This window comes from Macrobrachium nipponense, chromosome 19, assembly GCF_015104395.2.
Source record: "Macrobrachium nipponense isolate FS-2020 chromosome 19, ASM1510439v2, whole genome shotgun sequence".
Taxonomy (NCBI): domain Eukaryota; kingdom Metazoa; phylum Arthropoda; class Malacostraca; order Decapoda; family Palaemonidae; genus Macrobrachium; species Macrobrachium nipponense.
In genome coordinates this window covers 20,402,332-20,429,405 of record NC_061088.1, presented here as the reverse complement: position 1 = coordinate 20,429,405, position 27,074 = coordinate 20,402,332, and the positions used below count along the sequence as shown (strand labels likewise).

General features: G+C 38.5%; 1 protein-coding gene across 2 annotated transcripts; it reads left to right on the top strand.

Moving 5' to 3' along the window:
* The first annotated feature begins 4,613 nt into the window (after window positions 1-4,613).
* LOC135214719 (chitobiosyldiphosphodolichol beta-mannosyltransferase-like) lies at window positions 4,614-21,911 on the top strand. Of its 2 annotated transcripts, none has more exons than XM_064249052.1 (3): window positions 4,614-4,783; window positions 10,342-10,449; window positions 20,357-21,911. In XM_064249052.1, the coding sequence occupies exon 3, from the start codon at window positions 20,381-20,383 to the stop codon at window positions 21,731-21,733; it is 1,353 nt and encodes a 450-aa protein (XP_064105122.1). In that variant the 5' UTR covers window positions 4,614-4,783; window positions 10,342-10,449; window positions 20,357-20,380; the 3' UTR covers window positions 21,734-21,911. The 2 variants fall into 2 exon arrangements, with proteins under 2 accessions (XP_064105122.1, XP_064105130.1); XM_064249060.1 differs by lacking the exon at window positions 4,614-4,783 and adding an exon at window positions 8,615-9,948.
* Window positions 21,912-27,074: the final 5,163 nt, after the last annotated feature.

Genomic DNA, 27,074 nt, shown 5'->3' with positions numbered 1-27,074 from the left:
TAATTTTGGGAGGAAATAATGAAACAAGAACAATAAAGCAACAAAATGATTGTTTCTCACAAAGTTTTTACTCACTCTTTGAATTTATCAACTCCTCTCAATTCTCTCTCTCTCTCTCTCTCTCTCTCTCTCTCTCTCTCTCTCTCTCTCCTATCCTGCTGGTTGGTCATAATTGTGATCTACTGCCGCTAGCACAAGGCCACTTCACATAATACGATTTTCCTCATTCAGTATCATCGAGAGAGAGAGAGAGAGAGAGAGAGAGAGAGAGAGAGAGAGAGAGAGAGAGAGAGAGAGAGAGAGAGAAACTCTGTAAAAGGATAAATAGTAAAAATAAATACAGAAGTGTAACCTTACATCCATTAGTTACAGCCATAAGACTTTATGATACTTTCTAACTCGGCCGTAGGGTTAATTACCGTACTTGGAAAAATATAAAAGTTACTGAAACATGCAACAGACCTTAAGAGTCTAGTGTCATCCTGGTCAGTAGCCGGAAGGGTGTCCATGAATGAATGGGAGGTGAGCAACAGGTCCCTGCTAAGCAGGTCTCTCGATCAGTGCAGGAAAGGAAAAAATTTCTGATTGTCAGGGTTTAAACTTACAACATGCCTTATTAGTCTGGTGTAAACGACACTGGGTCATAAGTGAGACTCAAAAGGTCAACAGTGATTATAATACTACTATGTCAAGACAGCCCAAGGCATCCAGTTCAAGATATCCACTTATTTATTTTTCGTGGCTCGCTTACTTTCGTAAACTTTCTACTTTTTACATTTTGCTGTAGTTTCATTGCCTCTGTTTTCTCTTCTTCTGTATTTGACTCATACAATCTTACTATAATAGGCGTTATGTCTGTTCGTCCGTCTGTCATTCAATCACGGCCAAACAGCTGGTCCATGAAACTTGGCAAGGTTATAGTAGGGCCCCCTAAGATGGTTTATAATGGGGTTTCATCCTACCTCCCCCGTTCTTCCGAGGGGTGGGGGTGAGAAGGATCGATCCCCTGAAACGGAGCTGGTTTTGCCCGTAGACTTAGTTACTGTACGAATTTATCATACATAATTTCGGTATACATATGACTTTGCTAGTAATAACAATAATATTAATGATAGGCTCGTTTATTTTGTAATTTGTTCTTTCACATTTTCTTGTATTTTACTGTATTTTGATTGCCTCTGACATGCATCATTATGGATAATAATAATAATAATGATGATGATGATAATAATTATAATAATCATCATCATCATCTGTAGTGTTCTATGATCCACTACGTCCGTGCAAGCATGAGAAGTTACCATCTCAATCGTATGTTGCATGTCTAATCAATAATTGCATGTGTTAAGCCATGCTGAAGGACGGACACGAATTGGGAGAGCGTCTTACATTTTGTAAAGAAGAGAGAGAGAGAGAGAGAGAGAGAGAGAGAGAGAGAGAGAGAGATTGTCATCTGACCACTGAATCAAGACTGGGGCGTCGCAGATATAACAATAACAAGTGCTATGGAAACTTCCAACAGAATTGGCCTTCCTATGTGAGTGTATAGTTAACCAACGTTGCACTCCTCAGTAACTCCTGAATGGAGAGTATCAATGAACAGAAGTAACTATATACTGTTTGTTCTCTCCAATAGCGCACTTAAGCAAAGCTGACTTTGGTGATTTTCATTAGCATTATTATTATTATTATTTTGGACTGAAGATGAACCCAGGGAAGGGTTCGAAAGCTTTGTAAAAGGTTTTTAAATTATACACGAACTAGCAACATTTTTTATTATCGTGGACCTCTTAGAACATTATTATTATTATTATTATTATTATTATTATTATTATTATTATTATTATTATTATTATTATTATTATTATTATTATTCAGTAGATGAAACCTATTCATATGAAACAAGCCCACAGAGGCCACTAACATGTAATTCAAGCTTGCAAAGAATATGCTGTTCATTAGGAAGAAGTAAGAGGAATAAGGTGAAATACAGAAAGAAGAGATCCCACTTATCAAAAAAAGAAAAACGTAAATTAATAAGTAAATAAAAATGTATAAAGATGCATGAAGAGTAGTATAAGGGTAGTAGGCCTAATGCATTGCATTTTCCCCTGAGCTTCTGAAGTTCCAACTGCAGGACATCCTCTGGGAAGCTGTTCCACAGTCCAGTGGTGTGAGGAATAAAGAACCTCTGGAACTGAGAAGTCCATTACTTGTATTTCTTGAACGTTGTTTATATCTCCATGTTCGAAGGGAAAGCGATCAAAAGGTGCGCTTAAAAAGTGTTTGAGTCAACGGACCAAATCGATTCAAGTTACAAACAAACAAACCTTCACACGAGTTAACTTACAAGTAAACAAACCAAATGTGTAGTACATCACTGAAAAAAAAAAACATTTAAAAACAGATAGATTTAGTGGCTTTGGAATTATTTATAAATGCTAATTTCGTTTTTATTTATATAAAAAAATTATAAATTCAAGTCTTGTACTCATATTTACAGGAACCACACGATTTCTACAAAGAAATATATAAGAATATATTATGAATCGGCTTTACCACCGAGCTGATAAAAACAGCAAAGCATACTGTACTTAATGTCCGACTCAATCTGCCATAAAAATTCAACAGATACACTTTATTACTGTCAGAAGTGTTCGCAGGTCCTAATGATCTAGGTTCATATGTATCTAAAACTTAAAAATTCTTGAGCCTAATACAGCTGGGCATATACAAAACACAATGGTAATTTAATCCCATGATATTGTTAAAATAAAATTTTCTACTTTTTTCCAGCAAATTTTTACTTTGTTCTAGAGTTAATACCATATTACCTATTTCAAGTACGCAAAGAAAAATAATTGCATAAATAAAGTAAAGAAAAAAAAAACAGCGTCAATTTAGAATACTGACCTTTTAAGAGTTCAAAAGGAAATCACAATTCCTAATGTTCTCTTTGAAACCTGCAATGTGGTGTAAGCTGTGTGCTGTAATGTCATGTTGTATGCACCTGAGAAGACTAGAGTAGATGCCCCTAGCGCGGGCCTCTGGGCTCGAGCTAGGCACAATTATGAACTATTTGTCCAATTGGCTGAAGATCTACCCCACCCAGTGCAGCTAAGAGGATATTTGCGTCGATTAATCACATCGTAATAACTATTCTTGGGATGAATAAAAATCATGGGCGAATGTTCTCCTAAAGCTTAAGATGCAGGAAAGCCGCTGACATCAACACGGAAGGAGCACAATGGAAGGAAAAGGGCTTCTGAAATTCTGCAGGTCTTCACAATCCCTTTACAACGCAACCGCCGAACACCCTTTCATGTAGCCTTAGTTTAAGAGAAACTGTCCATCTACCCATTTAACCCCCAGTTAAAGCCCGCGGCATCCTAAGGAATGCATTAGGCCTAGATAAACACTTGAGTGTCCCGTGCCAGTTCCCTCAGGTCCTCCCAACGTTCATCTCCTGCTTCCCTCTGCACTGATGTCAACGATGGGCCCCCTGTGTGTACCCCTCAAACACGGTGACACACCTTTAAACATACTCCACCCACTTCCATCTGGGCAGTGTCACTCATCAATCTACTGAATTCCAATTCGGTTACCTCTCTATGTAATGTCATTTCATGGAACTAGGTAACTTTTATCAGGTTTTATTTACTCCCCTACTATACCAGTTTATTTATGTGTATGTTCATATTTTATTATTACGTCCCTCTTCACTGGCCTCAGTTTTTACTTTATATTTGAGTCTTATATTTTGTGGAGGCTTACTTGGGAAATGAATGGCCACTTCTGTTTCTTCAATATGAATATTCAAATAATAGTGATGAAGGCAAGCAAGAAATAATCAATTCCCGTCTTTTGCAATCACCAAATCAACTGCGTTTGGTTTTTAAAAATTCGTTTCATAGTCATGTTTTTGAATAACAATGGGTAACAAAGAGTGTATGTTACATTAGATTATTTTAGTTTAACTCTTCCGCTAAAAAGGGAGAAAAGTCCTGCTATCTTTAAAAGCCTGTTTCAGCTATTCAAGATCGTTAGATTAAGTCAACTTTGTAATCCAGGTCGCTTTCAGATGCTCCTTATGATACATTCGAATCCTAATCAGATTAGGTGCAATTACATAAATTTCAAAGCTCTGGCTTCCAAAAATATTTGATCTGCAACATGCACGAATTATGATTAATTGCTTCTCTCACATACTGTCAGTTCCTTCCTATTGCATGCACGGACACCAAGGCCACATGAAAGCTTCGAACAGCTTGCTAGCAGTGGTCATGTCTGTGGTCTAATCATGCACTGGGGTATGACGGTATGCAAGAGAACCGAAACCCACTGTAATTAAAGACGCAACCATTGCTATACGTGCGTCAGCAGTATCACGTTTCCGAGCGTTCTATCAGCACAAACCCAGCAACACGACAGCGTTGTTCTTTATTGAACGATTTCATCCGTTTTAAGTAATCTTTAAATCTCAATCGAAGTCATTACGAAATAATATAAAAGTAACTTTGAGACCATGTAATATATTTTAAATTACTATATTTCAAAATGAAACTGAGAACAGTATGAGATAAGTTATATTTTTCAGTAAATGTTTCATACTGAACACTAGCTGTCATGCAACTGTCAACTCGGTGTAAACATTGCCTCTGAAATACGGTCAAATACCAAACTTCAGAATTGAAGGAGCAGAAGTCAGGACCTTTCAACTTCACTTCCAGGTCACAGGACTTACTTACGTCGCTAAATTTGGTTATGCTTGACCCTTTCTTTAGTAAGTATTCTTGCCTTCATATTATACCTAGGTAGTAAAGCTTCAGGGTTTTGTGAAATCTGGAACTTCGTGCAGAAGTCAGAATGGTGAATCTACGTGACATTTACCTACCTATGAGGCCTACGACTGAATGTATTGCTGTTGTAAAATGTCGTCTGGCTAACCCCACCTTCATTTGCGCACATTGTTGCTTTAGGTTATGGAATAGTTGGCTAGGTCTAAACCATGCCTGGATCGTAGTGTAGCGTAGGCCCACTTCTCATAGGTATTGTGGCAGTAGGCTAGGTCTCACATTACTTCAGTGCTGGAATTCTTAACCAAATCCCCAAGCCTCATAGGTATAACTATTCCTGGTTGTTTATCTCGTGTTTTACGCAGTTCTGACCATTTTTACCTATGCTGGTTAAATTCTCTTTTGCATGTATATTTTTCCCCCCTCCTCGTATAGCCAACAAGTAGGATGGAAACTAGGAGTTTTGGCTGGGGAAAAGCCAAAAGCGAATTAAATATACCTGTCAGAAAGGGTTGAAATGCTTAAATTACAACACAACTTAAAAAAGTACATAGGGTAAAAAACCGCATGGTACAGGGGTGGACCATGTACGATCAATGTGTACAACCCCAAGAAAAGTACATTATAACGCGTCCTGACACCGAAAAGTAAGATGTCTTTAGCTCCGTTTTCTCACCAACAACAAGTCGCGACTGATGCCCATTTCCGATGTCAGGACGCGTTATAATGTACTTTTTTGGGGTTTGTTCACGCTGATCGTACATGGTCCACCCCTGTACCATGCGGTTTTTTACCCTAACTAGTTCAAGTACCTTTGTCAATAGTAATAATCAAAACCTTATAAAGCATGAACAAGTAAAAGTGGGAGTTACAGTGACAAATTTTATCCTAACCTCCCTCAACCTAACCTAACTTAGGGCACTGGGTTCTTACCTATGTGAGGGTGGAGGCTACATCCATTTGACCCCTCCTCACCCCCCACACATGCTGACCTAGACCACCATAAATCATTAAAATGAAGTATACAGATATTCTTCTTAACCTTAATTTGTACATCAGGTCATAACTGGCAAGGGAGCAACAACCTGTCTCCCCTTTGCCATTACACTTAGCATAGCCTACTTATTGCCTTGAGGGTAAAGTAACATAACTTTAAGGAACACATTTCCTCTCGTCTATTCCTAGTCTCGGAAACTGAATCTTTCAAACAAAGTTTGTTTTATAAAGAGGCGTTTATCAGTAGAATGATCTCCAGTCAAGATTTCCTAGAACATTTCTTACCAACATGGCAGCTATTATTAAAATGAAGGAACTGTTGTGGAAACTGATGTTAGTCCGAACTCATCCTGGTACTTTAGTATGAGAATTTATTTAGTTTTCAGTGTGTTGTTGTGTGTGATAATGGTATGCAATTATTACATACCAGAAAAACAAAACCAAAAAAATTCCCATAAGCACCTAGTTCACAAATATTGTATGCACCACAAACACCTGTCATCTCTATGAATCCATAAACTGGGAATGGAACACTTCAAAATAATAACATTGGATTAATAAAAAGGCACAATCCTTTATGTTTGTGTGGTAAATACATAATTAATTATTTATTTACTCCTTGTAATTCATAATGATACATTCCAAAATGACCACGGTTTAACATATTCTAATATTACATTTGGTGTAGGCAAGGAATTATAGTAACACTGTACAGTCTAACCATAGGCTCTCCTATCCTAACTGCTCTCTGTTTTGAAATTATGATTGAAAGCCCTTTTGCAAATTTTCTTAACACAACCTTGGCTAGTGCTACTTTTAAGAAGTTTGACCTTTGTAATCAGACCTGGTAATCTATGAGTTGGGCGATTGCTTTAACACCCATAAGCTTCTTAGGCTAGCCACTTGTGTTGTAGGTTAGTTGATGTTGATAAAACTTTGGTAAATACAAACAATTCATCAGTTAATACTAAAACTGGTGAAGTATGGTGTTTATGATTGTTTTGGATGTGATTTTGACAAATTTGATTAGTACTTTCATCCAAACTGCATGGTTAACCTACTACACTACAATTTTACTCTGAAACTCATGATAATGGAGGCCTTAGTGAGAAACAAGGGCTTTTGGAAGGAGGAAAAACAGCCCTGTGGAGTAATCTATCTAAACCTAACCAGTCAGAGGAAGTCAAGTCCTATTTTACGTAACCATACCTTAAATAAACATGTGGTTTCTCACAAGGGGTTCCCCATCTGTGGTATAGGTTATAGTAGTGGGTTAACTAAGAATTTACAACAAAAATGGCAATAAATATCAACTTTGCTAAAATCACATAAAAACTGTCAGAAACAGTAATAAGTATTCACACACACACAACAAAAAAATAAATGTGTCAAGATTGGATTGGAAGCATCTAGCTGCTGCCACCTTATGTGCATACTAGGCTTATGACACAATAGTACCTACTAAATGACAAGAATGTCTTAGAACAAGTTGTACAATGCTGCACATAAGCAACTGTGTAGTGGTATCGGTAGTTGCACCAAATTATATGGATTGCTAGGTCACTGAATGCCGTATTCTTGACAATTTAGAATGGGTGATTTAATCTTAAAGTCTCATTAAAGTTACCAGGTCAAAAACCACAGATGAAGCCAACTAACCTGTCATAGAATCTTGTTAGCTTTTGTAGGCCAAGGGTTTTGATTGAGATGGTAAATGGGAAACAAAATCCAGTGAGGTCCCAAAGGAAACTTTTTAATGTCGGTTGTGTTGCCATCAAAAGTGTAGAATTTTTTTCAAGGACATTGCTGAAGTAGGAGCAAGGCAATTCAAGATGCCTTTATGAGGCCAAGCCCCAAGAAAGTAAAAAAGAAAGGGGAAGGTATAATGCTTGGGCTTAACCTTGAAGATTGATAGATCTGTTCCTTAACAAGAAAACCAGGATTGGGAAGAAGATGAAAAAAAAATAACATGGTAGTGGAAGGAAGGACAGTCGTTGAACTATTAAATCTGAGAATTACTGATTTCCTGGGTAAATAATGAAAAGACAGCATGGTACTTGTTACGATACTGCCTGATGTTAGGAGGAACTCTTTCCTTGATCTTAAAGGAATAGTGACCTAAATGTCACATATAGATAAGAGACAGAATGTTTCCTTGCAATAGAAAAAACAATGTTTCCTTGCAATAGGAAAAAAGAGGACTTAGTGACAAGATCACTGATCATATAAAGTGCCTTATATAGAGTACTTTCAAGACTGGAGCCAGCATATGAAGCACCTCAGATATGGGAATTTCTAAACAGTCAGGTAATACCATAAAGAGCTGTTGAAATGCTAGGTTATTTTACTTTAAAACCTCTTGAATTTTTGTAGTACGTAGTTGGAACTACACTTACAGCAAAGTGGAAAGACTTGTTTGCTGAAAATTTTATTCACCATTGTTGGAAGGGAGTTTTTTATTTCTTACTTTTGCTTTTCTTTAAATCTACAGTTAATTGAGGTGTACAGTATGTTGTTCAATAAATACCTGTATTTCTAATGGAAATACATAGCAGTGTTTTTAAACTGGGTTATATGTGCATGCTGTTTCATCTTGTTCATTAATACCAGTCCAAGGCTTTTAAAATATGAGTAGTAAATGATTAACAGTGTTGTCTAATGTATGGATGTGAAACAGGAATGCCATTATTGGTAAAAGAGAGAGAGAGAAAAAAGAATATGATTACATAAATGTAATCAGTAGTACTGATAAGATTAGTACTTTTGCTTGATAACATAATCACTGGTTATTTTACAGAGAAATTGCGTTGCAGGACACTTTAGAATAGAGTGGTTATAGATTTTTTTGCAAGAACAACTTTTGTCAAGAGAAGTGAATTTTTAAGTTTAAATCTCATATATAGAAAATTTAAATTTTTATTTGAACAAACTGATTTTTTATACAGTGTTAGAAGTGCAGTAGTGTGAGTGCACAAGTTAATTTATGCTTTGCATCCAAATATGTAGTAGGCTTTCAGTATTTGTTCTTTGATGGCCATATTGCAACACTGGTCTTTAATACAACAGAAAGGTTTCAGTTGAACTGAAAGCCTTATATTTCACTTTACAAGTGAATAGTGATGTGAGTACCCCAGCGTGAACAGTATACCAAATTATTACGTACTTCCCTTGCAAAATGGATGGTGATGACAACATTAGCTGAAATTAGCCAAGTACGAGTGAAATTTTTACCACCGCAGTTAAAGCTAACTTTTTTGTTTTGGTCTTGAGTTGTTTCCAAAACCATTTCCAAAACCAGTGACTAATTCAGTGGCTCAAATGAGTTGTGTTAATTTTTTGTGCAACTGAAACAATTCTTTCAACATAGGGGGGTTTAGTGCTATTAGGACTCCTCATGCGGTGGACCGTAGGCACTACTTAGGGCTCACTGTTGTAGCGTCCCTTTGGCCCATAGCTGCAACCTCCCTCACTCCTTTTACTGTACCTCTGTTCATATTCTCTTTCTTTCATCTGACTTTCCACCCGCTCCTAACAACTGTTTCTTGGTGCAACTGCAAGATTTTCCTCCTGTTACACCTTTCAGATCTTCTTACTATCAATTTTCCTTTCAGCAGCAGGAGGTTTGGAGAGTTTTGACCGACTATCATCAACATCTTTGCTTGTGATATGGAGGAGTTCAGGTTCATCAGTTTATTTTTTCTAAATGAAAAAAACAGTGTATTGTACTTTAGTCTCATTTCAATACCATAAAAGTTTTGGTAATATAGACTAACATTTATGAAGAAAGTGATAAAAGTTTTAGAAATTGATTTTTTACTGCGTAGGTTAATCTATCAGCAGAAAAATGATCTTGGTCAAGTTGATCTATTAGCAGAAGAATTTGGGCTCCTTACTGCAATAGGACAGGTCAACCTATCAGCAAAGCGAGAAAAAGTCATGCTTTGAATCACTGTACATTAATTATTTTGTGGATGCAAGTAGTCGTAGGTTCTTTTATGAATGAGACAGGAAAGGGTTCAGTTAGCAGATGTGCTGGACAGTGTTTTAAGGCAATAATTGTGGACATTATCCATAGCCTTTTTCTGGATTTAAGTAGCAGCAGTTGATGCCCCTTTCAGTTTTGTTTTGTGGACTATCTGAACCACTATTCTGGCTGGTGAGTCATCTAGCCTCTCCCACAGTTTGGGTATTGAGGCATTTTACTTGAGGATACACTTTTCTTTGCATAATATTCACTTATAGATTTTTATTTTCTTGTCTAATGTAGTTATCATTTTTAATCATAATTACTTTGACATATTGTTTTTAATTCCTTTTATTTACAAATAGGCATTATATGGAAGCATGCTAGGCAAGTTCATGACTTTTCGACTTTTCATAATAAAAGTATGTATATTATGAAGATAATAGACCATTAGTTATTTTGATATTCATCATCCTCATTTAATTGTAATAGAACACTGTATTGCTGTGCAGCAAGTGTATTGTCTTTTAACTGTACTATGTGAAAAAAATGGCAGTGCAGTGCATCAGTATTATTATTTTGCAGGTACAAGTTGCACCGGTACAAGCCAATGACTATGCCAGTGTAGCGGATACTTTCACTAGTATTTAATATGTGACCTGGAGGTTTATAAGATTGAGCATCTGACCCCAAGTAAGTGGAGCAGATTTGTTTCAATATTTTCGTTATTTCCTAGCCTCATTGTTTCCAAGAAACATAATCCTTTGCCTCTTCCCACCATCATCATTTTACTTTAAGAAGTATATCTTTAAAATCTCATCTGTTTCTTTTTAAATCAGCAGTGGCAACAGATGTCCTCAAAAACATTCTACTTGTATTTATTCATGTTAATATTTTTCAAGATTCCAAGACATGTAACTATAGCACTTCTATAAGTAATTTAATTCCTGAGACAGTTGACTTCATTTTCTCTTGAATGTGTGATTTTAGAATTGATGGAAAGTTAATTAAAGGCAACATTATCATGTTACAAGTCATTTTTGTACATGCAACTTCCCCGGCAGATATATACTTAGCTTATGTCTCTGACGTCCGACAGAAATTCGAATTTCGCGGCACACGCTGCAGGTAGGTCAGGTGATCTACCCCCCTGCCGCTGGGTGGCAGGAATAGGAACCATTCCCGTTTCTAGAACCAGATTTTCTCTGTCGCGGTAGTGTCAAACATATGTTGTTTGCTACCTCCTGACTTGATTTTCGTTTTTCATCGCCATCGATCTTCTGGGCTGTCTTTTGCAGGAAGTACTGGGTCTTTGGTTCGGCATACGCTTTTATTAACTTTTTAATGAATTTGGCTTCGAAAAGTTTTCGAAGAATATATGACGTGTAACTACCGAAATTTTCGGTAGACACTCACATAGTTTGCAAGAAAGGGAAATATTAATATTTATTCATTAATACGTGTAATAAGTGTTTAGAATTGATTGAGGAAAATATACTGACTTCCTACTTTAGGGAGTCAGTAAAGCATGTAACTAGATACGTTTCTTTTAAAAGTTTTTTGGAAACTCGTACTAACGAGCAATTAGAGTATTAACAGTACTAGTAGTGTTGCATCCTCATCACCTTCTTACTTCGCAGAAAACTTCAAATTCATAATTGCAATTTGAAGACAAGGATTGTGGCTCAAAATGCGAGCTATTGAAAGGTAAGAAGTGATTACTAGTGTTCCCCATTGCAGTGGAGGGTGCGTCCGATCGGCTCTGTCTCGCTCCCAGGCTAGACCTCTTTCAAGCTCCCAAGCCCAGGGAGAAGGAATGTCGAAAGCCGTAAGGAGGTTTCAGAGAATCCCCACCGTCAGGCGTCCCCTCGGCAGGTTTCTGTAGAGCGTCCCAGACTGCCAAGGATAGCCATTGAAAGGGCATCCTTAAAAAAGTGCGTCTCTTCATCTTACATCCGAAAAAACGAAGAATGTATATGTTTGATGATCTAGCGCGTTCTCTGAAAACTAAGAGAACACTGAGCAAGAGCCAGCCAGGAACTTAGGAAGCCGCGTTCCAGCAAGCCAGCGTGAGCCACGTTCCAACAGCCAGCAGCGAGCCGTGTTCCAGAAAACAGACTAGCGCGAGCCGCGTTCTAGCAACTGAGCGCGAGCCGCGTTCTAGCAAATTTTTCTTGGCGGAAGGCGCCTTCAAAGAGACGAAGCAAGCGCCAGCCTGGCGCAAATTGCGCCAGAAAAACAGACGGCTAGAGCAAGGAGCCTTATAGTACAGTGGCAATCAGAACGATCCTTCCATTGAACGTTTCCGGGCAAGAGGCTCTTTCTAAAAGGGGTCTAGTAGGCGCTCGGAAACTATCAGGGCACACGGGACCTCACCTTCCACGCAAGCGAACTGTTCCAGGGGCGAGTCTCCTTTCTAGCGTGCGGAACATTCCAGGCGCGCGGAAACTATCCAGGGCGCTAGGCGCAAGGAGCCAGGCGCCAGAATATTCCAAATCTTCTTATGAGAGAGGAGGTCAGTCCGCGAGGCTCCTGCTTTGAGTTTTTAACTTGAGCAACGCCGTTGCGTTTGTCAGAAGGATTCTGATACTAAGAGAAGCCTTTTTTTTTTTTTTTTTTTTTTTTTTTTTTTTTGTTTTTTTTTTTTTTTTTTTTTTTTTTTTTTTTTTTTTTTTTTTTCAGAAGACTCCTGTGTTTGGCAGTTCCTCTCAATGCGGACTCTCTCCTTCATTCATGCTCTTCCCTCGTTATGAAGAGGCAAGAGCTTTGGGAGTTTTTCTTATAAGAATCTCATCGACGTTTGGGTATGATGGCGGATAGGAAATATCTACTTCCTTCCGTAAACCCTACAGATGAACAGGAATTCTGTCTCTTCCGCGATTTATGAGGAAATCACGAAGATTTAAAAAAGAGTTCCTGGATTAACTTCCTTCCTTAAGGAGATATATACTACTCTTTCTATCATTCTATTAACGAAAAGAACGAAGACAGTAAAAATTTTTTCTTTTCTCTATCTGCCTCGGCAGGGAAAGAAGGTAGTAGAGTATCTGCTGTTTGAGAATACGATACGGCAAATCACACATACCGTAGTTACTTCTTTGCAGAGCAACTCAATTACCAGTATCCTTCCAGGAATTTCCTAGGAAGGACTACGCTTAAAGGGATTGTTAAGACAACACCTACTTAGCTTCTAGATTTATCGAAGTCTTGTTTTCGCTTAAAATATGCATGAATAAGACTTCCTGAAGTTCGATTATAATTTTATAAGATTCCATATTTAATGGAGTAGCTGGCAACTCTGGAAGAGTAAGGCCCAGACTGCTAACGGAGACTGCTATCGCGCCTTAGAGACCAACGCAGTGGTAAGACAGCGTTAAAGTTACAGCTTCTGTTGTGTCTCTCCTATTTTCCTAGTGCCATGTCTACTCCTCCTCCTAAACGCAAACGCTTATCATACGAACAGAAATATTCAGAAAAGTGGGAAAATGATCCCAAATTTAAACGTTGGTTGTCAAAAAGTAGTTAAAGGCCCTTTGTTTTACCATTGTAAATGGTGTATTCCGATGGGTGGGAAAGCTGGGAAGTCGGAGATAGAAAACATGCTGCAGGGGCCAAGCATAAAAAGATTGCCGAAAGTATTCAGCAGTCAGTTAGTGTAGTTGATATGCCAAGTGTTAGTGGAGAAAACATAAGTAATAAAGTGAAGGAAGCTGAAATCCGATTTGCTGCTGTGCTTAGTGAACTTAATCTTCCATTTTCGGTTGCTGATAAACTTCTACCAGCTATGAAAGTAATATGTGCGGACCCAGAGGTAGTAAAGAAACTCAAATGTAACAGAACAAAATGTACAGCTGTTGTGAAAAATGTCATCGGTCGAACGAGGAGGGAAGAGTTGATGAACTTTTAAGAGAAAAATCGTTTCTCCCTAATGGTAGATGAATCTACTGACAGAGGCTGTACGAAACATCTTGCCTTGTTGTTAGAGTGCCACCTCAAAAAGGGCATTAAAAAGATGCCTTTTTAACACTCGTTCCAGTAGAAAGCGCTACTGCAGACAGTCTTCATGCATGTATAAAATCTGTTTTTGATGATGAAAATATTCCCTACAAACAGAACTTAATAGGATTTGCCGCTGATGGGGCCAGTGTTATGATGGGAGTTCATCATTCACTCTCAACTTTACTACAGAAGGACATACCTAACTTGTTTATAATGAAGTGTGTATGCCATTCCTTTCATCTTTGCGCTTCCTACGCATGCAGATTATTGCCAAGATGGATTGAAGATATGACCCGTGATATTTACAATTATTTTTGTCAACCAAAAGCAGACTGCTGTCTTTAAAGAATTTCAAGAATTTGCTAATGTCAAACCTCACAACGCTTTTGCACCCCTGCCAAACTAGGTGGTTATCATTGCATAGTGCTGTAAAGCGGTTACTTGAACAACTTCCAGCTCTGAAACTATTTTTCACTCAAGCAGCCTTGGAAGATAGGCTTGTGGCGGCTGAATCTATTCTTCAGAAACTCAATGATCCATTCAGCAAGTTATATTTAGAATTTCTGGATTATGTGTTACCCATCTTTAATGACCTGAACAAAGAAATGCAATCTGAAAATCCAAAGATTTATGTTTTGCATAACAGAGTCTCTGCAGTCCTAAGAACCATACTTGAATGTTATTTAAAACCAAGCTACCTACAGTCTACAGCTCTGTCAACTGTCCGAATAAAAGATCCTGGTAATTTTCTGCCATTGAGTGAAATGTATTTTGGAGGTCGAGTGGCTGCATCACTCCAGAGCATAGGCAGTGACATCAATACCCAGCAGCTGGATTTTTTTCGACTAAGATGCCTTGATTTTTTATATAGAAGTGTGCTAACAGATTTTGAAAAGGTTTGATCTGAAAAGCCAAATTCTCTCAAATCTCAAGGCCTTAGATCCAGAAAGTATTTTAATGAAAACTGTATCTTCTGTTGCTCCTTTAGCATCACATTTCCCAAATTTAGTTCCTGAAAACCAACTCAATGAATTAGATAGGGAGTGGAGCTGCTTAGGAACACAGACTTAAAACGTCCTGCCGGGAATGGATGCTTTTAAGTTTTGGGAGAAGGTTAACACATTGAAGAAAGGTGACGAAACACCTTTGTTTCCACTTGTTGGAAATTTCATGAAAAACCTACTATGCTTGCCTCATTCAAGTGCAAGCGTAGAGAGAGTTTTTTCACAAGTGAACTTGATGAAGACCAAAACAAGAAATTCACTGAGCACCGAGACATTAAATGGCATGCTACATGCTAAGAGAACATTTGAAACCTCGTCTTCTGAAAGCATGACAATAACACGTGCCCAACTGAGACTGATGACCGAAGATATATACAAAAAAGAACAACAATAAGGTAAGTAACTAGCATTTAGCTCTATACGTTATATATATATATATATATATATATATATATATATATATATATATATATATATATATATATATATATATATATATATATATATATATATCACACACACACATAGTATATATATCCGTGGTCCATTCTGCACTATTACTTTCTGTTCTTTGTTATATATATATATATATATATATATATATATATATATATATATATATATATATATATATATATATATATATATATATATATATATATATATATATATAAACATAACAGGGAAATTTTGTGTCAAACAGGGAAATTTAATCAGGCAATTTAGGGAAATTTTACAGCTAGACCTGGCAGCACTGACGCAGTAACATGTAGGTGTCGGTCATGAGTGGTGGTTACATGTCTCTCTCCTGCGGGATGGAATAACTAACCGTGTCTCTCCCCTACAATCTCGGATTGAGGGGATAGTTAAGCAAACATAAATAAAATATTGTCTGCCTTTTGCTAAGAAGCTTTCAATAAGAAAGATATTACAACATTTCAATGCTGTTTACCGTAGGTAACATTATTAAAGGATTCTAACGCAGCGGAAACTCTATATTATATGATGCTCGCATGCTTACGAAAGCATGGCTTATTAGAGTACATGCTTAGTGAGAAGATGAATGTAGTAGAAGAGAATTCATTTTTAGACTAACGGTATGGTCAAGTCTTTATGCACATACCGAGGTTAACTACAGAATTCTCCAGTATCCTTACAAAGGTTTCCTAGATTAATGCTGTTTACCACAATGTGACAGTATAATAAAGATTCTAATACGGCAGAGCACGATATAATATAATTCTCTCATCCTTTCGAGAAACGCACACAACCTTTTTAGAATCGGATATTGCTCAAGAGAAGATGGTGAGTCGGATGGGAAACATTCTCTTTAGTGGCAGAAGTTGTTTCCCTGAATGGACTATACTACGTATATAAAAGTTTTTTTCCTACTAAGAATGGAATTAACACGTGAAGGATGTCGGGTACCATAAGGGCACAGATGTTTCTGGCACATAACCTTAAAAGAACTAGAAGGAAGCGCCAGCCTGGCGCAAAGCGTCAGAAGCGCCAGCCTGGCGCAATGCGCCAGAAGCACCATCCAAGATATTTTCTCGTTTTAGCGAGTTATTAACCTAAGAGTCCAGTTAGTGGTTGGTTTGGTGTTTGCTTCTCACCTCGGTGTCGCGGGTTCGTTTCTCGGTCCATTCCATTGAGGAGTGCGAGATGTTGGATTTCTGGTGATAGAAGTTCACTCTCGACGTGGTTCGGGAAGTCACGTAAACACCATACAAACAAACAAACAAACCAGTAGCCTCTCGGAGGCTCGGTAACGGCAAGATTCGTTCCTGATTTCGTTACCCCATTTAATCGGAAAGGGGTCGACTTATTAAATGGCCACATGATGAAATGATTTATTCTAATATCAGCCAATAGTATGCATCGAGAATCTCTTTTTTTGTCGCCCCTGTTCGCGTTAACAAAAGAGAACCTATTTGGGAACAGACACGGAACGTAACGATCCTTAAAGGTTCGATGCAAGATTTTGCATGTCCGTGAGAACCTTCTCGATCGAAGCTAATAACTGTTAACGTATGTCTAACATTTATTGAAAAGAGTTTTGAGAACCTGCGGGAAGTCTTCTTCATAGATCTCTTCGCAAGGTAGAAGACGAACAGGCTTCCTATAGACTGCTTCCTTTTCCTCGAACCAAGAGAGGTAGCAAGATACGACATCTTTTAATTTAAAGAAGGGGAATAAACTTTAGTCTTTTTTCCCCTAGTTATAAATTCTTAACAGATATTAAGATAAATGGGCGTCAAAGGAAGAGAGGATGAATGCCTCATTTTGGCCTTAGAGAAGTTGGATTCACAGAAGTCACGTTCTTCTCACAGCATGTTTTTCGTAGGCTTTTCCAAGAGTATCTGGATATTCTATCAGAATCTATTATAAATAGACCTGAAAAACCTCTCCACTCTGAGTCTTTCCGCGTGCAGACTGACCGAAGTGGACATGAATGAGAGGATTTTTCAAGGTAAATGACATAGTCCCATGGGCTAAGACTAGAATTTGCTGCAGATCGTGCTAGATGGAATGAGGAAACTGTCCTCTTCCGATACCTCTGTGAACCACATAGCGAGGTTCTTTCTTCACTTTCAGAGGGAAGAATCACCTAGGTATATATCTGCTATCAAAGAACGCAGTAAAAGGCTATACTCTGTCTCTACAAAGGGGAAATTAGAGATAACAGAAGATTAAGATCTTCGGATCTTATACGATACCGCAATACGACAAAGAGTAGGATACAGGTACTTTTCGAATGGATCTTTTTTGTGGCCACCAGATTCCGTGTTCCGACAAAATGGAACTGCTCCTCATCAAACTTCTTTGAGAAAGTTTATGAAGGAATTCTTTGTTTCTCTTAGCCCTAAACGACCAAGAAGACAAGTGAATTTTTTGTGCATTGGAATCTCGCATCATTATTCAATGGAGACTCGGCAATGGGTTCTTGCCAGCATAGTAGTCTGGCAAAAGAACTAAAACCCTCTATTCCTGACGCAACGCTTTCAGATAGAAGTTTCGTTGCCCAGGCAGGGTACTTACTTTTCATCTACAGAAGAAGAGATGGTTTAAAAACGTTTGCCTACAGTCTTCGGGGTGTGATGAGGGCTCGAAATGCTTCCCAGAAGGTATTCAGAAGGATACAATAAGAGCTAGAAATCAGGGTTCCGCCCAATTTCAGCTCGGAGTCTCCTTCGACTTCCAGACTCCTTCCTTCCTTCGGGCAAGATAGGGAAGAATTTCTGCAACGAGGAACCTCATCAACATGTAAGAAGGGATCTCGTTAGCAAAGGAAGTATTCACGAAGGATTCCTCCTCGGAGGAAGACTCTTCTCTCTCGTATTGTTAGATATCCTGTCATCTACTGGATGTAGCTGACTACATCACCTCCCCTTGCCAGGGGCCAAAAGATCAAAGGGGAAGAATTTCTTCCACCTTCTCCAGTCTCCTGAATAGGACTATGTGGTTGTTCAGGACTCTCGGACAATGTAGCGCCATCCAGGCGCCAAATGCCAATACAGGCGAAAAACTGCCAGAGGCGGACAGTTCCAAGGAACTCTGTCATGGTCGGATACTGAGAAGGAGCGGGCCTCCAACCTGGCGCAAATGCGCCAGAGGCGAACAAATCGGACAGATATAAGTGTCCGATGTGGACATCGCCAGACAGCCACTAGAGACTCTTCCAAGCTCGAAGCTCCAGCAAGTGTGGAGGAGCCAAGCCAGGCGCGAGGCGCCAGCCAGGCTCTAGGAGCCAGCCAGGCTCTAGAAGCCAGCCAGGCGCCATCCAGGTGCCAGGCTCCTTCAAGGCTAGGCTCCAGTCAGGATTGAGGATCCATCCAGGCGCAAGGCTCCTTCCATAAAGAGAACCTAAGCTCTGTCATGTAAGAGGGCTAGTCCCCATTGATAGATAACGGTAAGGCTCTGCCATGTAAGTGGGTCAGCCCCCATTGGCACGATCCGAGAAGGCTCTGTCGTTGTAAGCGGGCTAGCCCCCATTTGATTGATGATTCGAGAAGGCTCTGTCGTGTAAGCGGGGCTAGCCCCCATTGACATGATTTTCGAGAAGGCTCTGTCCCGTGTAAAGCGGGTTTGGCTACCCCCATTTGACAGTCCCAAGAAGGGTTTTTTGTCCAGTCCAAGGTCCCTACCGCGCTGAAACTCTTGAGGCAATGCAGACTCATAGAGATCGTAATCAGAAGTCTTCTGCCAAGCTCCAGGCGCAAGGCGCCAGCCAGACACAAGGCTCCTCCAGCCAGGCGCGAGGCGCTAGCCAGGAGGAGGAGCCAATCAGGCGCCAGCCAGGCGCAAGGCACCATCCAGGCGCGAGGCTCCACCAGGCTCTAGGCGCCCATTCAGGCGCAAGGCTCCAGCCAGGCGCGAGGCGCTAGCAGGCGCTAGGCGCCTGCCAGGCACGAAGCGCTAGCCAGGCTCCAGGCTTCACCCAGAAGAGATCTATATCAAAGAATGCCCTGGCCTTCTTTATTTGAGACAATGTGATCTCCTAAGCACTTGACAAGTGCATTGATGATTCCTTCAAACTGCTGAGAATTAAAAGCGCATGAAGTGCGAGCTTTTGCTGAATTCTTGTTCTTTCCTTAACAATATTGTCATAAGGACATATTAGCTGTCACATACGGGAGATGCAAACTCTGTGTTGGACTTACCCATATCCGAAGGATGTCAGATAGCCTACGAGGAGATCCTTCTCTCTTGGTTGATACGTGTCTGCGGATACATTGCTGGGATAGGGAGCCGATACTGATCCTTAACTAGTGTGTTAAATTTTATTTAACGTCGTGTTTTTTCTTTGGGTTGTTTGAAAGGAGTTTGGGGATAACTCTTTTCAACTTAAGCACTAACCCTCATGTTAGGATCAGGTGATCGGGATCGGTGTTGTGCTCCTTAATTATGCCACTAGGCATAGGCATATTGTCATGTAAGAGGCTCTGTCGAATAAATGGATAAGACCCATCGACAGACCCACAAGAACTCTTAGCCATAGGTCACATCCTCGCTGAGGCTCTTGAGGCGAAGCAGATTCCTAGGCATTAGCCATGGAATCCTTCCGCCTGAACAAGTAGGAACCAAGGTTTTATTTTTTTTTATTACCTACAACGTATGTTGTTTACCTGTCATTCAGTAAATAGTTGTCTCTTACCCACCACCAAGGGTGTCAATCAGCTAAGTATATATCTGCCGGGGAGTTGCATGTACAAAAATGATATTGTTAGAATACAATAAAGTTTTTGTACATACTTACCCGGCAGATATATACGATGAATGGCCCACCCAGCCTCCCCTCAGGAGACAGGTGGAAGAGAAAATCTGGTTCTAGAACGGGAATGGTTCCTATTCCTGCCACCCAGCGGCAGGGGGATAGATCACCTGACCTACCTGCAGCGTGTGCCGCGAAATTCGAATTTCTGTCGGACGTCAGAGACATAAGCTAAGTATATATCTGCCGGTAAGTATGTACAAAACTTTATTGTATTCTAACAATATCATTTTACTTCACAGTTCTTACCATAGTATTCTCTTTTACTGATTTTCGTCTGATCATTGATGTAAGTTACCTCTGAGTTCTCTTAACATTACAGGTGTGCAAATTAATTTCCTCAACTATGGATGACGAAGCTACTGAGGAGCGAGAGCATGTCACTGTCGTTGTATTAGGAGACCTTGGTCGTTCGCCTCGAATGAACTATCATGCACTTTCACTCTCACAAGAAGGATTTGAAGTAAACCTCATAGGCTTTTCTGGGACAAAACCTCAAATAGAAATCTTGAGTGATGAACATATCACATTAACGTACATGAGACCTGCTCCTGAGTTCCTGTCAGTGTTTCCAAAACTTTTAGCCTATATATTGAAGGTGCTATGGCAAGCTGTTGTGCTTTTCTTTACCCTTGCTACATGCCCCTGTAGTGAAAAGCTCTTACTGCAGAACCCCCCCGGGGTTCCTGCGATGCCTGTTTGCTGGTTGTACTGCTTCATCACACGGACAAAATTTTATGTTGACTGGCATAATTATGGATACACTATTTTAGCCCTCTCAGTAAGACCCAATCATCCCTTAGTGTCAGTATATAGGTGGACTGAAAGGGTGTTTGGCAAGCTTGCTCATGGTGGTTTGTGCGTTACAAAGGCCATGAAAGTAGACCTCGAACAAAACTGGGGAATAAAAAAAGTCACCGTCCTATATGACCGTCCAGCTGCTAGATTCTCCCCTTTGACAATTGAGGAGAAACATGAATACCTGATGAAACTTTCAGGTACATACAATTGTTTTTCTAGCTCCTCTCCTGACAAGAATGTGTTTACTGAAAGGTATGCAGATGGCAGAGTTGCAGAGTGTGAGGATCGCCCAGCTTTGCTGATATCCTCTACCAGTTGGACAGAAGATGAGGATTTTTCTATCCTGTTCCATGCCTTAGAAGATTATGAAAGAGTACGCACAGAATTTCCTGAACACTATCCACCTCTTATAGTTGCTGTGACAGGAAAAGGACCCATGAAAGCTTATTATACATCCCTCATTGCTGAACAACACTGGGTGCATGTAGAAGTTATTACCCCTTGGATGTCAGCTGAAGATTATCCTAAGCTTCTTGCATCTGCTGACCTTGGTGTGTGCCTCCATTATTCTTCATCTGGCCTTGATTTACCCATGAAAGTGGTAGATATGTTTGGGTGTGGCATCCCCGTTGTAGCAATAGAGTATCAAGCCCTTCCTGAGTTAGTACATCACAATGAGAATGGTTTAATATTCAAAACAAAAGAGGAACTGGCAAACTTATTGCAAGACTGGTTCCGAGGTTTCCCCAAGGAAACTGAAATAAAGGAGACGTACTATGACTTCTATAAAAGTCTTGAAGAGTTCCGTAAATTAAAGTGGCATCCCTGTTGGACATGCAACGCTTTGCCATTATTTAAAGATGAAATTATTGATAAGAAAAGTTTGACAATACAGTAATATATCTTCATATATTTTTGAGATGGTATATATTTTTATGCAAGATGTAATGCTCACTTTGATGTATATTTTTGCCATATTTTAGTACTGTATTGGGAATTGAGAGTTTGAGAAAATCAGTACACTGACTGTAGTCTATTGGTCTATTATTTTTTTTATAATAAAATTTTGTCATGCATAGTATTGTTTCTTTTGCTAAAATTTTACAGTACTGGTATAAGAAGTTGAGACAGCTAGGTGGAATGAGGCTAAAGGAGATTAAGAGTAAAAGGCAAAATTTGTGCAGTCAGGAGACAAAGGGAAACTACTGAAAACCTTTGCTATCATTGCAGTCAATCCTACACAGTACACTGCATTTTACATATCCATCTTCTTTAAAACTGTCAAAAGTTCATTTTAATGATAATTTTGGTGATCTGGGGTTATGCAGTATAGTATCATTATCTTTGCCAATCAGAGGATTGCTGCTTATAGTGTGCCTGGCATGCCCCACCCTAAGTATTTTATGTAGTATTAAATATTCTTTATCCCTACAGCCACAGCTACCTTTGTTTTGTCTTTTGGCCTGATCTGTATCTACCTAGCTCTCCAATTTCTTCAACTCAGTCTTGTCCCACTTTCCACCTCTCAGATATCCTAATAATAATAATGATGATAATAATTTTACAGGCTTGTGAGAGACCATAAAAACTGATGTGTACATTCCTCCCCTAACCCATAGTATAATGAATTATTACTTTTCTGGCATCAATGCAATAAATATCACTAAAACCAAATGACTAACAGAAAACATGTTGTTTCACCAAAATCCTCAAGATTTCTGAAATAATTGCTCCTCACTCAGACAACAGGAGCAAATGACAGAGAAAAATATTCATTGTGCCTGAACTAATTTCATGTTTAACTTATGCCATGACGTTATTTTATGAACATCCTTTCCACAAATTTTACAAAACTCCCTTTTATACAAAGACCGACTAAATGCTGTATTAGTTGTATAAGCACTACAAGAGTCTTATGAATACCAGCCAATCTTTCAGCATTGTAGCATTGAACTTCCCTTGTACATTGTGAAATTTGGCTATCAACAGTCAGAAAAGAGAAGTAAGGGTAAATATAAATATCTATATGTAGGTAAAGGTAGAAAAAGAGTTCATATAAGGAAAATGATATTTTGAATAAATGAATGAAGGGCTCTATAAAGCATTATTGCTCATGTTGCATACAACTTGATTGCATAAACAAGATTTGCAGTTGCCATTGGCTATCCAATCCTCATTTAAGTTGAACCATCTCCCTCAACATCAAGATAAATCAGGATTACTAAAGCAACATCTTTGCCGTTGTCATTACAGCCAGAATAATTGGAAATGTACAAAGATTGTCTTTATAATTCTCTTCACAGCCAAAATGGTAAAATAGAATTTGCATTTTTACATACAGAAAAACTTTCAAATTTCTTATTAGTAAGGGAGAGATTTAAGAAAAAAACACAGACAGAACATTGTACATTTATATATAAGGAAAGTTTTGCGTAGATACATATTATATACCTCTTGTATATTTGCAGTTGTTATTTTTGTAACTGATTTGGGTCTGTTGAAGAATAGTGAGATCAATAATGATATGCTGTAATGCAATAGTTTTTCTCCTTTGGTATTCAAATATAATTTTTCTTTGTGTTTTTATTTTATTTCATTTGCTCTTTGTTCCTTGCTTTCATTCATTCCCTGTGGTCTCTTCCCACTTGGTATCCAAATTAAAAATTTTGTTTTCTAATTTTTGCCCTTCAGTTAAGAATAAATACTTCTATAAGGCATTGGGTAGCAATTTCACTAGGTAAACTGGTTAAAGTATTTTGCAACAATAATGATAATACACTTTTGCCTTTAATTTTTGTAATTATTACTGAGCCTCGTTTTTTAATTATTCTCATTCTTACATTTTTCTGTAATAACTATTCGTTTATTGTTACATAAGGAGTTGTTAATGCAGCTGTAGAGGAGGTCTGGTACAATATCTTATTCATTTTTGTCTTCCCACCAATTGTTGACAGTAAATTATGTTTAGGTATACTGAGAGACTGAGATGAGTAAAATATTGTAAATACAGCTCAGACACTAAGGAAGAAAAAGCTTGTGTAGGACCCAAGTTCATTATTATGTAGAGTAGTGTAGTTTAATCAAATTATTAAGTTCCATTTCTAGATTTATAAGACTGATTCAAAGGGTTTATTCTTAAAAGATGGGGGTAAACTTGAGCAAAATCAAGTAAAAGAAGTTGGACAGTCAGGCGAGTCCAAGACTATAGACCAAAAAGAATGTATGAACAGTGAAAGGCATAAAGCAGAGCAGCTGAAGACTTTTGCTGAAAAGAACCTTTAGCACCAGCTGTTGGCCACCTCACAAAAAACCTTGTCTGCATAAAGTTTGTTACCCATCCTATCATCCACAGCTCAGATAATTAGTGAGTGTCTTTCTGTCAACTTGTAGGGCCCTTTTTTGTCTTTTTGCAGGAATACTGTTAACTAAGGACCCTTGCAGGTTTCAAAAGACTGCCCAGTTAGCAATGCCCTATCTGAGGGCTGTGGAGCAAAGCAATATCTAATGAAGACTGGAGGAAATTCCCAGTACATAAGCCAACCCAAGCCTCCTCTGTATGGCACTTGGGCCTTATCCTCTCTAGATAAGTTGCCTTTAAAATATAAGGAATCTCTCATGCATAGCATAAATATGACATGATACATGAATGAATAAGGTAAAACTCCCTCACATTTTATGTAAGGTGGTGACTTGATTAGCAAATGAGGGATCTGGTTTTTCCTCCTAATGAGGATGATTGTGGTAAAGGCTCCTCCTCATGTCCATGGAAGATAGTCTTTCACTCTTGAGGTGCTGGTAAAAGTTTTCTGAACAATCTACTGTGACAATGTGTATCATCGAAATCAGTACGTATTAGTTTTTTTCTTTGTACGAAAGTCAACAAAATCTGGGCTGGCACTGCAGTTTGTTTTCCTGTCTTTACAGAATCTTCAGGTATACTAGATCAGTCTGTATTCCGGGTACTTTTTTTCATGTACAGTATAGCAATACAAAAAGTGCTGAGGTTGTTCTTAACAAGGAAATTTATTTATATGGAAACAATGGTTTGTAGAGTAAGCAATAGACAACCCTTGATTTTCATAATGCAACCTTTGCAGAATCCCTTCCTGACCAAGCCTTTGATATCCAGGCAATCACCATAGAGTTCATGGAACTGTATAATGGCACTGACTACTGTTGTTACTGAGTATCCTAACAAGGTAAGAAAATACCATAGAGAATGGTATATTTTATGGATTGTCCACTATCTTGAAACTGTCTTGATTCCGGTAAGGTTATGAAGCTCTACAGTGCATTTACAGCACTGGTGAATTCTCCTGGAAAATGCTTGAGGCGCCATTTGTGGGAGAGTAGTCTCTAAGACAGTCGACTACTTTTCCTTGGTTACAGGGTCATATCTCTTGTACATTTCATGAATGTGTCTACTATCTTGAAGCTGTCTTGATTCTGGTAAGGTTAAGAAGCTCTGCAGCTTATTAACAACACTGGTGAATACTCATGGAAAATGCATGAGGCACCGTTTGTGGGAGGGTAGGCTCTAAGACAGTCCACTACTTCGCCTTGGTTAAAGGATCATATCTCTTGTACATGTCAAGTAAACCATGATATTACTCACAGTTTAGATGTTTCTGCAGCAGACTTCAGGCTTGCTTGCTTTATTTTTTTTAGGTGGCTACAGACCATGATTTCAGAAATGTTATGCATAATACATAATTAACCTCTGAATCTTTCTTAAAAAGGGAAGAGAGTTAGATACTGACCAATATTATAATATACAGCCAACATTTAACTTTGTAGAGTCCTGACTTTTTCAGTTCAAGTCCAGCTTTGTTTGTTGGTATTTGGTCATGACACACTTCTTTGTTAATTATGCATAAACAAGTCTGTTGTCAAAGGTTTTTAATAAGATACTAACCTGTTATCTTTATGATCTTTTAAGGTGGTTGGGCTAGAGTTATAGTTGAATGATGGATACAAGAGCAGATATTTGGAATGCACAGCAGATGGCGATGAATTCTTTTTCTTCAGAGATACTTAACACCAACAATTTTCAAATGAATTGGTTGGCCTGTGCAAGACAATTACTGTACTTTAAATCACAGTCAATGGATTGTTGTAGTAGAGTACATGTACGCAGATATCCAAATGATTTCACTTTATGAATGACTTTCTAATGACTTTAAAATAGTCATCCATATTATAAATACAGTATCATGAAACGAACAAGGATACCATTTACCTGATTTAATAAGCTTCTACAGAAGATTGTGCCTAAACATGAAAAGGAAACTAGAATTAAAATGATTAATGTAAAGATTTAATATAAAAAAATTATTAGTGCAACAAAGAGAGTAGCATGTATAACAGTCACCCTAAGTATGAAAAAATATTCCATAACACTGTACTGTGGAAAGCCACAATCTATAGAAAAAAAGATAATGTGTATCCATATGTGACAGCGACAGTCTATGGCAAATAAATTACCATTCAAACAAGTCTATGATGACTTATACTGCATAGAGTGGCAAAGATACTTAATATTTATAAAAATCGAAAGCATGGGATACTAAGTATATTCCAAGCTATTAAAAGATAGAAAACAACACTGGAATGAGCCTTAAGAAGTAGCTAACTGCACTTCAAGAGTTGTTCGAAAGTTTTTGATAAAAAGTATTTAATGGTAACGAGAGTCTTGGCCATTTGATCATGGTCTTTGGGATACATATGCATGCTTAGGTTTAGGTAAAGTTTGATTTGAAAGAACACAGTTCTTGTTTTCCTTGATAGTGTACCCTGTAGGGAGGCAGTGCCGTCAGTGCACCTCACGTCGTGCAATGTCTGCATTACCTAAGATTTTTTGCAGCGTCCCTTCGGGCCTAGCTGCAACCCTTTCCATTCCTTTTACTCTATCTCCAGTCATATTCACTTTCCTTTATCTTACTTTCCACCCTCTCCTAACAATTGTTTCATAGTGCAACAATTGTTTCATAGTTACACCTTTAAAACCCTTTTACTCTCAACTTCCTTTTCAGTGGTGCACCTTTGAAACCCTTTTACTCTCAATTTCCCTTTCAGAGCTGAATGTCCTCATAGGTCCTAACTTTAAATTCCATGTCATCCCTAGATGGTGTCATTGCTACTGTATACTATGTAACTATTAGAAAGAAAAGATCGGCCTGCTTGGGGCAGTAAAATATATGCTAGAATCAAAAGCCCAGCATGTTTCAAAGAAATATTAT

Bases quoted from the DNA above. Each gene is read 5' to 3' on its own strand.
- LOC135214719 (XM_064249052.1), top strand. From the start codon at position 20,381: ATGGATGACGAAGCTACTGAGGAGCGAGAGCATGTCACTGTCGTTGTA.